Genomic DNA, 14,350 nt, shown 5'->3' on the forward strand with positions numbered 1-14,350 from the left:
CACAGCTGCTGCATGTGCCCTCACCTTGATATGCTCGGCCAGGTCGTACGTGCAGCAGAAAACATCCAGGCCCCACGACAAGGCCTTGGAGCTGCTGCCTCTGCAGAGGGTGCAGACGCACTCCAGGAACTTGAGCTTCTGCACCTCTTCCTGACGCACAGGGAAGAGAGACGGAGTGAGCGTGAAGGGTGGGGGAAAGACCAGCAGGAGCAGAGAAGTGAGGGGGCTGCAGCGGTGCGCGTGTCCCCTGGCCGGGAGCAGCTCTGCACAGCCAGCAGCCCCCCCGCAGCCTGGCAGCAGGCCGCAGAGGCGGCGCGACCCGCAGGGAGACTCAGGCCCGGCCCGGCCGGACGTGGCTGCAGCTACCTTCTGTGTGCCGCTCACAAAGGCCTGGATGAACTCCAGGGCTTCCTCATCCTCTCTCGACAGCTCCGACCAGCTGCAGATGGAAAACTTGGCCCCTGCAACAGCCAGAGAGCCAGGAGGCCTGGAGACACTGAGCGCAGGCAGCAGAGACGAGCGCACCGAGCTCGGCCTCCATGCCACCGCCCCGGGCACCCCAGTGCCAGGGTGCGGGCAGACGGGAGCCCCACGCAGAGCAGGGCACGCTCCCCGGCCCTGGCCCGGCCCAGCCCCACGGGGCCCCTCACTCACTGCTCCACAGGCTCTGTGACGCCTGGGCCCTGCAGCTCTTGGAGGATGCCTGGGGAGAGCTGCTGCCCTGGGGAGTCCCGTCCCGCTCCTGGGGTGCCCGGGAGCTGTGTGGGCGGCCGACCTCCTAGGGATTGTTGGCAGTGGATTTGTACCCAGCGAGAGGATGGGGCCGTGCCCATGGCAGTCTGCGGGCTCAGGGCATCCCCCGGGGTCTCCCCTGCATGACGAGTCTCCCCGCAAGGGATCCCTGCATGCCCAGGCTCTGCACGGCTGCCGGAGCAGCTCCAGCTCCTCCCACCACCAGGATCTCGGGTGAGCGATCCCCACTGCGAGGCCAGCAGTGACCCTGGCGGCAGGGACTTCTGCCCAGGGTGCCCTGGGATGGCAGGGGCAGCATCAGCACTGGCATGCAGCAGTCCTGGCAGCTACACTGGCACCTGAGCCAGAGGGGAGCATCAGTCTTTGCTCTGGCTGCAGCTCCCCACCCCGTCCAGCCTCCCGCTCTGGCTGCACTGCTCTCACGCCTGCCCCAGCTAGTGGCCTCCTCACACCAGGCCCACAGACACTTACACCAGCAGAGCTGAAGGAGCGCACGGACCCTGAAGCCAGGCGTGTGGCTGAGCCATGCAGAGGGAGGGAGCAGCTGCGGGGACTTGGCATCGGCCTAAACACGACATCTGCAGGTTTCACAGAAATGCCATAAGGACCCCCTGCAAGAAACAGGAGACACTCAGGGGTCTTCCACAAACCTCTGCTTTGAACATGCTCAGTGCTAGGGTAGAAATGTCTAAGCAGGTGAGGAAATGCAAGATGGGAAAGCAACTCAAACACACACAGTAGGAAAGAACCTACTGCTCACGCAGGGCTCAGCAACTGGCTCTTCCAAAGATTCTCAGCTGCACACTTCCCAAACGAAGCAGAAGGCAAGAGCCAAACTCTTAGATCAGATAAAACAAAGAGGAAGGCTTGTGAAAACTTCTGCTTCAGGAGCAGACGCTGAAAGCAGGGGTTTTCTTGCTTTTCCATTTCCTTTCCCCAAGGACAGGAGACACGGTAAGGATACTTTGGTGTTTCTTCAACAAAATCATTCCCTTTCCACTGCTATGCTCCCAAGCCCAGCCGTACCCGACCCTACCGGACAATCTCCCTCTTCTGTCAGGAGCAGAAAACCTTCTTTCAACATAACTGATATCCTTGACTCCCCCTTTTATAGAACACACGGAAGAGCTGCTGTCCATACGCTACTCAGGTCACACACAAAGCAGTGGGGGGTGCATGTTAAATGCAGAGCCCTTCCTCTAAAAATGCATTTGCATTCAGCACACACTGGTATTGCAGAAGGTAAAGCTCACGATGACAGAAAACGCCCGCGTCTTCCTGCTCAGCTTTCAGCCAGAGACACACTTCAAGCTGACACTTCAGTCACACCTCGCCAGCATCGGTGTCCCAGCAGACACAAGGCACAACCCAGCCTTCTCCAGGTGATGTCCAGGGATACCTACAAGCAGGGTGAACAGGGCCTGGGGAAGCTCTGGACGAAGGATCGGCCCTGGCAGGGCAGGGCCGTTCCCCATGCACAGGGGGCTGCATGGGGCAGGGCTGCTCAGAGCTCCCGCTCGCCCCCAGGACACTGCCCGGGGCGTCTCAGGAGGAAGCTCCGGCAGGGACGACACCAAAGGCAAGGCACTTCCCCGAGTCTCTGCTTTCAGGTCTCTGCCCGTGGGGTGTAGGGAAGGGAGAAGGAGCTGCCCAGGCTAGACAGGAGTCCCAGACTCCGAAGTCCATGGAGAGACCAGCAGGTCTGCGAGGCAGCTCCGAAAGTGCCTTCGCCCACACTCTGCCCACGCACAGCAGTGCTGGGCCCGCGCCCTGCTCTAACAGCGGGGACGGTGCTGAGAAATGGTCACTGCAGGTGGCTCCAAGCCGCAGGGCCACCAGGAGAAGGGGCGCAAGATCCAGGGGGCCGCTGCTGGCACACGGCCGGGCCGCAGCGGCTACTGCCGCCCCCGTGCACATGGCCGCTCGCTCTGCCCAGCCCTCGGCCCAGTGGCCGGGGCGGCAGCTCCCAGCACTGCGGCTAAAGGCTCCGGGCGCCCCCGGGGCGGGAGACGCTGCCCCGCGGCAGCAGCCGCCTCTTGTCCCCTCCCTGCCCGCAGGGCCCGGGCAGCCCCGGCCCCCCCCCGCCCCTCAGCCGCCTCCTCAGCCCCAGTGCGCATGCTCCGCCCTGCCCCGCCCCTCCTGACCCTCGGGGCCCCGCCCCTCGGCTGCCCTGCCTGCCCCAGCTCCGCACAGCGCATGCTCACTGCTGCCCCCTCCTGCCCCTCTCTCCCAGGTCCTGCCCCAGGAGTCCCCGCCCCACCCCAAAGGAGCCAATGGAGGAGCTTGGGGTGGGAGGGGTCACAGCGAGGGAGGTGTCACTGCTGCAGATGGGGGTGGGGCCTGTGTGTCCATGGCCCCGCCCCTGGGCCCGCTGGCCCCGCCCCCACCGGGCCCCACCGCGGCTCCGCTCTGCGGCTGCCGAGCAGCAGCTGCGGCAGCAACGGGCGTTGGCGGTGGCTGCGCAGGGAGCCCGGAGCGACGCTGCTGCCCGGCGGGTGCTCGTGTGCCCGGGGCCTGCAGCGGCAGGCCCGCCTCTCCTGCCCGCCTCGCGGTCACGGCCCACAAGCCCTTCCCCGGCACCCTCGGGACCGCACGGCCGTGCGTGACCCGCCCCAGGTCTGCCCTGGCAGTATTGCTGGTGCCGGGCGGGGAGAGCAGCAGCGGCCCGTGCCCTGCGGCACATCTCCGTCGTCGAGCTGCCGGCCCCTTCTGCACACCCTTCTCTGCAAACCACTGCATCAGGTCTCTGAAACTATCGCTTTCACTCACCGCCAGGAAATTGCTTTGAGACACCATCCCAGCTCTGGGAGGATGGGCTGCAAGCAGAGTGCTCCAGCTGAGGAGCACTGCAGCCCAGCAGTCAGGTGTCCGCTCCTGGGGAGCTCTGTGGCATGGCACCAGTTTCTGCAACGGCACCGCGTTTTCCTGTCCCTTCCTTTCTGTCCCTTGCCTGTCCAAAGACCCAGTCACAGCTCCTGCTGTCCCACACCAATCACCAATGTCCACTGCAGCTGCAGTGCTGGCAGCACTGACCAGCAACCACAGAAAAAACGGCCTCTGACCCAGGCCCCTGTGTGCGGATTTGGTCCAAAGCAGAGGTCGCACTGCAACGACAGCCTTGCCTTACGTGGCTGTAGTACCCATCTCACTCTGCCATTACTACACAGAGTTACATTTAGATTAAGTTTCCATCTTAGGGTTAGTGTGACTTGATTGCCCACTGCCAGTCCCTGACCTCGTGCTGCTGCAGGCGGCACTCCTCCGCTAACTGCAGTTTTAAAGAGGGGCTGTGACCAAGCTTCAATACCCGTGTTGTGCCAGGGGCAACAGCAGAAGGCAGAAGCTGTTCAAGACAGGTTTGGGGTATCTGTTGCAGTTGTCAGTGTGCCTCCGGTGAGAAGGTAACACCCCATGTCCCTGCAAGAGGAGACACCCAGGTCTTGCCCATCGTGAGCACACGTCACGTCTGGTGAACTTGTTTGCCTTCAGCGTCTCCCGCAGAGCTCCAGAGGGCAAAAATCTCTCCAGCAGACACAGGGGAACAGATTACCGGTGGGATAATACTGCCTGCATTTGGGGAGCACTGTGCAGAGCGAGTGGCTGTTTGTGGCCTGCGCTTCTTCAAAGAAGAGAGCTCTGGTTTCTGTTTGGACTGAGCAGTTCCTGCAGATGTTCCTAGGAAGGACCTGGCAGAGCTGCGATTCTGTGCGGCACGTTTTCATGTTGTGTTGCGTTGTTTCATCGCAGCTTGGTAACGGAGACGCTCCTGCCACGGAGCACGCAGTCAAGGCGTTTTGGTGGTATGGAAGCACACTGCCAGCCTGAAGTCCCGGGCTCCAGAAATAACCACTTCCACCTGCTCCGAGTTTAACGCTGCATTTCATAGTTTGGCTGAGACAGAGAAGAAAGCGAAACTGTCTCTGGTCAGGAGCGAGTGGGGAAAACGACTTCTTGAATCCAGATGGCGTGGCCGGTGCGGCCCGGGCTCCGGGTCGGAGCTCCCTGTGGAGGGCTGGGGTCGGGGAGGCTCCGGGGAGGGCTGCGGCTCTGCTCGGGGTCCCTGGGGAGCGGCGCGGGCCGGGGCTGGCTGTGGGGGGGGCGTGGGGCTGCGGGCGAGGGCTGCGGGGCTGGAGCAGGGGGCAAGGGCTGGGCGCGAGCGGGGAAGGGCCGAGAGCTGCGGGGACTCCGCGGGCGGAGCAGGGCGGCAGCAGCGGCGGGGCCGGGCGCGGGGCGGCTGCGCCGGCCTCAGGGCGGCACCGAGCCTGCCCGCCCTCAGGGCTGGCGCCCGCGTCTGGCCAATCAGCTCGCGAGGGGAGGCCGCGAGCCAATGGGGCCTGGGGGGCGGGCTTTGCCCTGAGCGACGTGCCGGCCGCCCAATGGCGTGCCCCGGCGGGGCTCTCCCTGCTGCCAGGCGCGGGGCCGGCGGGGCGCAGCGCCCCCTGCCCGCCGCCTCCTGTGCCTGGGCCAGGGCTCGCCCGGGCCGGGCCCGTGGGCGGGTGGGGGGCGGCGGGGGCCTCTGCCCCACGGCCGCGCGGGAGCGGCCTGCTGTGCGCAGAGGGAGCAGGAGAGGCGGCGGCACAGGATGGCAGAGCAGGAAATTCTGCCGGAGCGCAGGAAATCGCCTGTTCACTGTGAAGGGGCCGAAGGCGGGCAGAGGTTCCCCGAGAGGCTGCGGAGTCTCCGCTCCGGGAGAGACTCCAGACCGGCCCCTCCTGCTCCAGGGCAGCCTGCTCCAGGGGTCCCTGCTTGATCCGCGGGGCTGGACCAGACCAGCTCCCCAGGTCCCTGCCAAGCTCGGCTGCTCCGGCCCCTCCCAGTCCCTGCGCTGCCACTGCCTCGTGGGGTCGGCGGGAGCCCAGCACGCGCGTGGGCCGAGGGGTGGCAGGTTGGGTGGTGAGTGCGCGGGTGGGGCTCGCGGGGAAGGGGGTTGTGTTAGCAGTTAGGGTCGAGGCCGCTCCTTGGGGTTTCTGCTTGGGGGTTGGTGTTGCGGGTGGAGCCGGGGACGGGGGGTGGCTGTACTGGGTGGGGCCGGGGGGAGGATTGGGGGGAGGTTCTGCTGCGGTGCTTCGGGGTGCTGGTGCTTGTGGTGAGCGTGGGCGAGCTTTGTGGGGGACTGGGTGATGGTTGGAGGTGAGGGCTGGGGGAAGGTTGGCGTGGTGATGCTGGGGCTGAGGGTGGGGGTGAGGGTGAGGGTGTGGTGAGCGCCAGGGAAGGGGGTGAGAGGTGTGTGTCTTGGCTCAGCGGTGGGGTTTGGGCTGAGAGGTTGGAGTCGGGGCCAGGGCTGGTTCAGGAGCAGGGCTTGGGGTTAGCGGTTGGTGCGCGGTAGGTGAGTGGCTGCAGCGCCTGGTCCGTCGGGGCTGAAGCGGGAGGGAGGTGGCCGTGCGTAGCCCCGCGCTGCCCCTGGAGCTGCCTCCCGCTGCCTCCGGCAGCTCTGTCCTCCGCAGGGCGGCCGCGCTCGGGCCCTGGGGCCGCGGCGGCGGCGGCTGCTGCTCGTGGAGCCGCTGCGGGCAGCAGAGGTGACCTCAGCACCGCCACGCACGGGGCCGCTGGGACCTGCCTGGTGACCCGCCGTGGCCCCGCAGTGTCCGGGAGGATGGCGCCGGGAGAGGGCAGGAGCGCGCGGGGCTCAGGCAGGAGCCGCAGAGCGCAGCCGCGACTTTCCCTGCCGCACCGGCAGCCCCGCGGAACCGAGGCGTTTCCCGAGGCCTTCCCACCTCCCGTGCCGGGTGGGAGCCACGGGGCTGGGGATGGGGCTGGGCAGCGTGGGGGGGCCGCGGGGGCCCTCGGCTGTGGCGGGGCAGAGCCTTGCGGAAGGGGCTGTGGGGCAGGAGAGCTGGCGCCAGGGCCAAGGCGGGCGAGGGGACGCCGCAGCGCTGCCACCCCCCCCGCGGGGACCTGCCCAGCACTGCCTGAAAAACTCTCCCCTTTGGCCTCTGCCCCGCAGGATGGAGGAGAGACCCCTCAGCCACCCCCGGGCGGCCTGGGAGAAGGAGGGCGGTCGCGCGCACAGCCCCCGGGCACCCCAGGAACGGGACGGGACTCCCCAGGGCAGCAGCTCTCCCCAGGCGTCCTCCGAGTTCTGCAGGGCCCAGGCGTCGCGGAGCCCGCGGAGCAGGGAGTGAGGGGCCGCGTGGGGCTGGGCCGGGCCGGGGCCAGGGAGCGCGTCCTGCTCTGCGCGGGGCTCCCGTCTTCCCGCACCCTGGCGCTGGGGTGCCCGGGGCGGTGGCACGGAGGCCGAGCTCAGTGCGCTCAGTGTCTCCAGGCCTCCTGGCTCTCTGGCTGTTGCAGGGGCCAAGTTTTCCATCTGCAGCTGGTCAGACCTGTCGAGAGAGGATGAGGAAGCCCTGGAGTTCATCCAGGCCTTTGTGAGCGGCACACAGAAAATAGCTGCAGCCACGTCCGGCCAGGCCGGGCCTGAGTCTCCCTGCGGGTCGCGCCAGCTCTGCTGCCAGGCTGCGGGGGGGCTGCTGGCTGTGCAGAGCTGCTCCCAGCCGGGGGACATGCGCACCGCTGTAGCCCCCTCGCTGCTCTGCTCCTGCTGCTCTTTCCCCTGCCCTTCACGCTCACTCTGTCTCTCTTCCCCGTGCATCAGGAAGAGGTGCAGAAGCTCAAGTTCCTGGAGTGCGTCTGCACCCTCTGCCGAGGCAGCAGCTCCAAGGCCTTGTCGTGGGGCCTGGATGTTTTCTGCTGCATGTACGACCTGGCCGAGCATATCAAGGTGAGGGCACATGCAGCAGGGCCCAGGGCACCTTGGCCTTCACCAGAGAAGGGGAGGCAGATGGTTGAGGAGGCATGAGGCCTACCAACCAGGACTGTCCTCTGTCCCAGGAGCAGTGTCATGGAAGCAAGGAGCACCCTCAACCCCCGCAGGGCTGCCCCAGCTACTCTCGGGACCAGCCCGAGGACTCCTGCCCCAGAGGTCCACATCCACCTTGCCAGGGCATCAAGGCAGTGCTGCCAGCGGCAGTGTTGAGCAAGCACCTCTCTGTCTTTGCAGTGCCGTGGAGCCGGTTCTGGAGGGCAAAAAGAGCATCCTCCTGCACACCTGCTTCAGGAGTGTCTTCTTGCTTCCCGCCAAAGAAGACATGAAGAACCTGGACACTTGCCTCTATTCCAAGGTATGCACTGGGGGAGCGACGGGGAGCCTGTCAGCCCCTCTGCTCTTGCCCCTGCCCGGCCTGTGCTGAGAGATGACTGTAAGATCACAGGCAGGGCCCGATCTCAGCTTTGCTTTCCCACCCTCCTCCCTTCTACCCCTTCCTCTGGGTGTGGCCACGGGCAAAGCCCAGAGGCTGGTGTGTGCCAGGGAGGGGTGAAAGAGTGTCACAACCCTCTGTGCTCCTTGCAGACCCTGGACAGCATGGATAACATGCTGGAGGTGCTGGTGCTCAACTCTGCCACTTCCAGCCTCCTGGAGCTGCAGAATATCTTGCAGGTGTGGCATTTGCAAAGAGTGGGCTTCACAGGGACTGTTCCTCAGCTCAGGGGGAAGCGATACCCTCAAGTGGCCATTTCCTATCTCAGTGCCATGTGGAGGCTGCAGAGTGCAGGGAGGGAGCCCACCTCCCTTAGGTGACCGGGAGGTGCCTGTGCAGTGATACTGGGGTGCGCTGGCTGCAGCCCAAGTCCCTTCTCCTTCCAGAGATTCCTCCTAGGTCATGAGAAAGCCTTGCCCGCTGCACTCCAGGGCCAACTCTGCCCTCAAAGCCTTTCCTGCACCAAAGATGTGGAGGGAGGAATTGTGTCCTTTTTCTCTCAGCACCACACAGATGGCACCTACTGCTGCGATCCCCCTGCCTGCCCCCTGTCTCTTGTCCTTTGCTCTCCAGATCTGACTGGGGCAGGGCCCTGCTAGGACCCGCCCATCCTGCAAGGGGAGCCCAGCTGAGAAGGTTGGTTCTTTTGCCATCCAGGAGGCCATAGCCAAACCTCCCCAAGCAGACCACCAGGGAATGTTCTGCATGCAGGGCGATGTTCTGGAGGGGGTGTGTGGGAAGGGTGCCTGTGCAGGGGGTGTGCGGTTACCTGCCTTCCTGAACTGTATCAGTGCAGCCAGGGGCTGAGGAGAGCTGCTCCTGCTGGAGCAGGTGTCAGCTCCCCAGGCAGACCAGTAGGCTTTGTCCTCCCAGCTCCTGTTGCCCTTCACCAACTCGGAGAGAGCAGCTGTGCGTGAGAGGGCCGTGGGGAGGATTGGGAGGCTGAGCAATGTGCTGTCCAACTATTCCTCGCTGGAGGTAAGGAGGCAGGCACCTCCCAGCCACCCCTTTGCCCCTTGCCTGCAGACCAGAGCAGCCTTCAGCTCCGGGGTGCCTCTGAGGGAAGCCTGGCCAGAGGTCAAAGCGCTCAGCAAGGCCCTGCCCTGAGGCAAAAGCTCTTTGTTCCTCTTGCCATGAGCTTCTCTCTGCAGGCGTTTTTTTCTGAGGCCCCAGCTGTGCCCCAGCTGTGTGCAGGGCAGGAGTGTGCAGGGAGCACGATGTGAGGCGAGGTGTGGCAGTGCTGCCTTGCTGGTTTGGGAGGCCAGGCCTGCAGGGCCCTCCGGAGCTTTGACTCACCTGGCATGCATGCCTGGGCAGACTCTTGGCTTCAGGGCTTTGGATAATCAAGGGCATGCCTAGAATCCAAAGGAGTGGGAAGCTGACGACGAGCTCTGCGTGTCATGGACCAGCAACCGCAGTGTCATCATGCATGTGAGGAGCACCTCCCCTGCTGGGAATCTTGGCCATGGGGTCATCAGGGGACTTGGATGAGCAGAGGGCTGCCTAATGAGCAGGGCTGAGGGGGTATCGCGGTTCATGCAGAGTGGGCAGGGCGCGTGGTGGAGAGGGAAGCAGCTCTCAGTGGCCCCTTGTGTAAGGCTGCACTCTGGTAGCAGCCCAGCTCTCCCCCGGTGCCGCTTCCACTGTGCCTGAGTGGGGAGTGGGCAGGGGCTTCACTCCAAGAGTCCCAGCAGCAGCTGCAGCCTTGAGGGCCACTGTCAAGCTGTGCTTGCCTGCAGAGCCAGTGCGCTGTGACCCTGACCGTGACCATCCTCCCTTGCCCTGATGGCCCTGTGTCCACGTGCCCCACGCTGCCGCTGCACAACCCAACAGCCGCCCCTGGCTCTGCTGGGACCACAGTGCCAGCATTACCCCGCCCCCTCTCCCGAGCCACGTCCACTGCTCAGCTAAGCACCATTAATGTGGCACAGAGCGTGACATTTCTTCCCTCACCTCCATTCTCCCATAAGCTGTTTGTGAAAAACCTTCAGCCCTCCGAGGGCATAGACATCATTGCCACAGCCATCGAGGGCATGAGGAACTGCAGCAATTACAGCACGGTGGTGGCTACCCACATGCTGAACATGTTTGTGGTGGGCGCTGTCTCTTCACTGGAAGATGTAAGCAGGCTGCAAGTGGCGTGCGTGGGGCAGGAGCCCTCTGGGATATGGTCTTATCTTGCCAGCGGCAGGGGTCTGGGGTACCCAAGAGCCTTGGAAGGCAGCAAGGAGCACTGGGAGCCATGGAGAAGGAAGGGGATGTCAGTGGGAGGTGGGATAATGGCTGCTCTCTGGTAGCAGCCCCACTCTCACCCATGGGTCTTCCAGGTGCCACGGATGATAAGGTGCCTCTACAGGAACCTGAGGTACGTCAGGGAGTTGTTGGCCCGGGTCACCCTGAACAACATCCTTTGCCAGCTGTGCTGCTCGAACCCTGACGAGGTGACCGTGAGCCTGCTCTACTGCTCCCCGCTCTGCAACAGGTATGGGGCCCGTCAGGCTCGAGGGCTCATCGCAGATGGGGAGAATGGCCCAAAGGGGGCCAGACCCAAGGAGACTCCCAGGACACGCCTGCAGGGCAGGGTCCTCTGTCTGTCTGACCACTGCTCAGTCCCCATGCATCAAGTAGCTCTGCAGAAGGCAGAGCTGAGCAAGGGAGCCTGCTTTCAGCAGGCAGCGGCCATGCTCCCTGCCTTCCCCACAAGGCACTTCACCCTGGTGCTGTCCAGCCTGCATGGGCCCTACTCCAAGAAAGGGGCTGCAGCCTCCCCACTTGTGGCAAGGGCTCACACAGCAAAATGGCCATGGGAGCTCCCTGACCCTCTACTGCCCAGCTTTGAGAGCTGTTGGGGGAGTAGTTGGTGTTAGGAGTAGTGCGAGAAGTTCCCTCACAGGAGTGGTGCCCTCCCAAAGCGCCGGAGTGCCCTCCGGTGGGGCCTGGGCTCCCATCACAGAGAGGATTGGGGAGGGTCTGGCTGCAGTGGCAGCCAAAGCCGAGCCCCAGGAAAGGTGCAAGCTGAGCAGAAGGACCTGGGAAGGCCCCCGGGGCAGAGGAATGCCAAGGGGTGAGGACACGGCATGTGTGGGAAGGCCATGGCTTGCAGGTAGGAAGGGTGTTTCTCTAGTCTCCCACCCAGAGGAACATAATGGTGACTGAGCCTGGCTTTCTGATGGCAAGGTGTGGTGGGGAAAGAGCGGCCCTGCAGGAGCACATGCTGCTGGCTGCCGTGGCTGCGTGCCAAGCACTGCCTTGAGCTGCCTTCAGTGTGCTGGGGGGAAGTGGCTGAGGGGGCAAGCAGGCCCAGAGCAGGCTTACCTGCTCAGCTGAGGACCAACAGTGCCTTCTTCCTTCTGCCAGAGCCATGAGGAGAGCTCCGAGACACCTGTGTCGCTGGATCTTCCACCAGCTGGCAAGGCTGCTGAGCGGGGAGGACCAGTTTCGCCAGAGGCCCGCCATGGCTTTCTTTGTGGAGGTGAGCCTCATGGCAAGCAGTGCCTCTCTGGAGGTGCCGCTGAATGCTCTCTGCTCGTATTGTGCGCGTGCCTGGTGGGTGACGTTGGTGAATGGAGCTGGGGCAATGCACGCGCTCTTGTTAGCAGCCCTGGCCTTGGCTCATTTCTGCTGGGTGACCGCTCGCAAGCACTTGCCTTTTGGGCCTCCTTTGCGGCAGCTCTCTGGGTTCAAGTGCTCCTCCAAGGGCTGAGGACAAGAGGCTGCAGAGGGCTCCGAGGCCGTGGGGCGGAGGCGAGCAGTGCGTGCAGTGTGCTGTGAGCCCCAGGGCTGGGAGCAGGGCCTGCGGGTGTCTCCACAGTGGCCCCTACCCGTGGCGTGAGCCGTGTCAGGGGCTGGTGCCCTTGGCCTGAATGGTGGGTGGGACGCAGGGCTGCACGCTGCAGGCAGTGCTGGTGGCTCTGCCAGTCCGTCAGTGCTGTGTGCATTTCAGCTGCTGGATGGCCTTGACCTTGCCGAGATGGACGATGCCGCGCTGCCACTCCTCTGGCGCTGCATTCAGGCTGAGGGCCTGGAGCTGCGCAGACTGGCATTCAGAGGTCTCCTGAGCCTGCTGAAGATGGTGAGCAGGGGGGCAGCTGGATGAAGCCATGGTGGCAGGCTGGGGCTTGGCAGGTGGTGCTGGGTCACAGAGTGGCCTGGCCTTTGCTGGGCCTCAGGAGGTGTGCTAGCTGCTCCCACGTCCCCGCTGCCCTCTTGATGTGCCCCAAGTCTTTCATGGCAGCCCCTGGGCTGTGCTGCACAGGCAGAAAGGCACCAATGGCCCTCGGGAAGAGCTCCGCTGTGCCAGGCGGAGATCCAGGCCCAGCAGCAACAAGCCACTTCCAAATGGCCTCCATTGTGCGAATGCTGCGGCCAGAGTCCTGCTGGGAGAGGGACGATGAGGCAGATCACAGGGTTGGGCTAATGCAGTCGGCTGCTGCTGGTGCTGGAGGCAGGAGCCTTGCTCCCTAGAGAAGCCCTAGGGTGCTTGGAGCCCCCTTGGAGATCTCTGCCCTGCACTGCAGCCTCTGTGCCCCAGCCGTGGCTGTGTGCAGAGCCCTGGCCGTGGCCCCTGAGCCCTGATGGGAAATCAGCCCCCAGAGCACTCGTGGCCAGGGGGCTCTGGCCTTGCTTGACAAAAGGAAGTTGTGTCTTTGCCACAGGCAAGGAAAATGCAGAGCCTGCTCCCAGACATGGTGGAGTGGCTGCAGGATGCCCGCAGGGACGTGCGTGCAGGAAGCTTGCTGTTGCTGAGAAACATCCTCAGCTACCTGGACCAGAAGGGCTCCAACCCCATCGCTCTGCAGCTGGCGGAGAGGCTTCTGCCACGCTTTGATGACGTAAGGCTGGTGGGAGAGCCAGGGGCTCTCTGGCGTGTGGGTGGGTCTGTAGACGTGGCTCTGGATGCTGTGTGTCCTTCTGCACGTGTGCCCACTGGCCAGTGTATTGGCACCTCCTGCCACAGTTGTGCTGCCTCTGCAGAGGCTTGTCCCCAGCTCGGAGCCCTGGCCAGGGAGGGGGAGAGTTGTGCCTGCAGAAGACGAGGCCTCGCAAAGGAAAACCTTCTTCTCATGCCTGGCTCCTGGAGTCATTGCTGAGGCCTCCCCTGCTCTCCTTCCTTCCTCACAGAGCTGCAGCACAGTGCGAGAGCTCTCCATGCTGCTCTTCAAGGACCTGATGGAGATTGTGGTGGGGAAGAACAAGCAGAGGATGATGCAGCCCGTGCAGAGGAGCCTGGTGCCACTCTTCCTGCAAATGAGCGAGCAGAACCAGAGAGCGGCCCAGGTATGGAGCAGTGCTTTGGGGAAGGGATGCTGACATGACCTGGGGGAGGCCTGAGCACCATGGCAGGGGCTGCTGACAAGTGTGCCTCTGAGTGCGTGCCAGCGGGAGGTCCAATTTGCTGAGTCGCCAAGGACAAGGCAGAGGTGCCGCTGCCTTCAGCAGGGAGGGGCAGCCCTGGTCCTAAGCCCCACTGTGGGCTGGGACATGCTCCAACGCTGGCCAAGATTGGGGAGTACCTGGTAAGGACAAGGCCAAAGTCCCGGGGCCCTGACCGGACGAAGCCTGCCCCGCTGCCCAGCGTGCAGGGCGCACAGCTGTGCCCCTCACCCACTGCTGCAGCCCAGAGCCCCAGCCGCCTCGGGTTCTGCTCCAGGCCCCTCTGCCCTTGCTGTCCCCCCTGGGATGCTGAAGGAGCCCCTGGCTTGGCTGTCCTTGTCAGAAGGCTTGGGGGGGATCTCAGCATCCCTAGGCCACCGGGGGTCATGAGGAGGAAGGAAGAGGAGGCCGGTCGTGGGAGGAGGGTCAAGCCTGGCTCCCCAGGGAGTCTCGGTGCCAACCCACGGCCTTGCGGTGTCTCCAGGTGCTGAGGGACAGGAGCAGAGCGGAGCAATACTTGCACCAGAGCCTGCCATACTTGGAGAAGCCTGAGGCATCCTTGCAGGAGGCAGCCGTGAGGTTCCTTGGTGAGCCACTACCCCAGTCGCATCCCTGACCGTGCAGGTGGGCTAAGAGGAGGTTCTGCAGTGCCTCACAGCATGCCTGCATCCTGCACCCTGGGGACCACGCTGAGGCCAGCCTTGCACAAGGGGAAGAGGATGAGTGGCCAGGCTGGCACAGCCAGATGGGAGCTGTGCTGCTGGGGTCTTGGTGGGGAGTATGAGGGCTGACAGGAGGTGTTTGCCTAGGGCTCATGAGGCAGCAAATGAAGCAGAGGAAGGAGAAGGTGGAGCAGATCTGCAATGGTGAGTGAGAGCAGCTGTGGCAGGAGGCCCTGGCAGGGAGGAGGAGGGAGCCCTGGAAGGGAGCTCCAGTTGCTGGCCCTGCCATAAGCCAGGCAGGTGTGG

The 14,350-nt window shown here is 64.2% G+C and overlaps 1 protein-coding gene across 1 annotated transcript in view; it reads left to right on the forward strand.

Annotated features, from left to right (window-relative positions):
• The first annotated feature begins 2,007 nt into the window (after nt 1–2,007).
• Nucleotides 2,008–14,350, forward strand: part of LOC134154502 (adenylate cyclase type 10-like) — a 47,620-nt gene continuing 35,277 nt past the window's right edge. Inside the window, exons 1-10 of the mRNA XM_062601175.1 lie at nt 2,008–2,135; nt 2,987–3,041; nt 4,075–4,146; nt 6,698–6,871; nt 7,346–7,471; nt 9,749–10,129; nt 10,337–10,491; nt 11,367–11,481; nt 11,953–12,081; nt 12,665–12,841. Coding sequence (XP_062457159.1) covers nt 2,008–2,135; nt 2,987–3,041; nt 4,075–4,146; nt 6,698–6,871; nt 7,346–7,471; nt 9,749–10,129; nt 10,337–10,491; nt 11,367–11,481; nt 11,953–12,081; nt 12,665–12,841 — 1,512 coding nt within the window. The remainder of the gene's footprint in view (nt 2,136–2,986; nt 3,042–4,074; nt 4,147–6,697; nt 6,872–7,345; nt 7,472–9,748; nt 10,130–10,336; nt 10,492–11,366; nt 11,482–11,952; nt 12,082–12,664; nt 12,842–14,350) is intronic.

Source organism: Rhea pennata, unplaced genomic scaffold (assembly GCF_028389875.1).
Source record: "Rhea pennata isolate bPtePen1 unplaced genomic scaffold, bPtePen1.pri scaffold_32, whole genome shotgun sequence".
Lineage (NCBI taxonomy): Eukaryota > Metazoa > Chordata > Aves > Rheiformes > Rheidae > Rhea > Rhea pennata.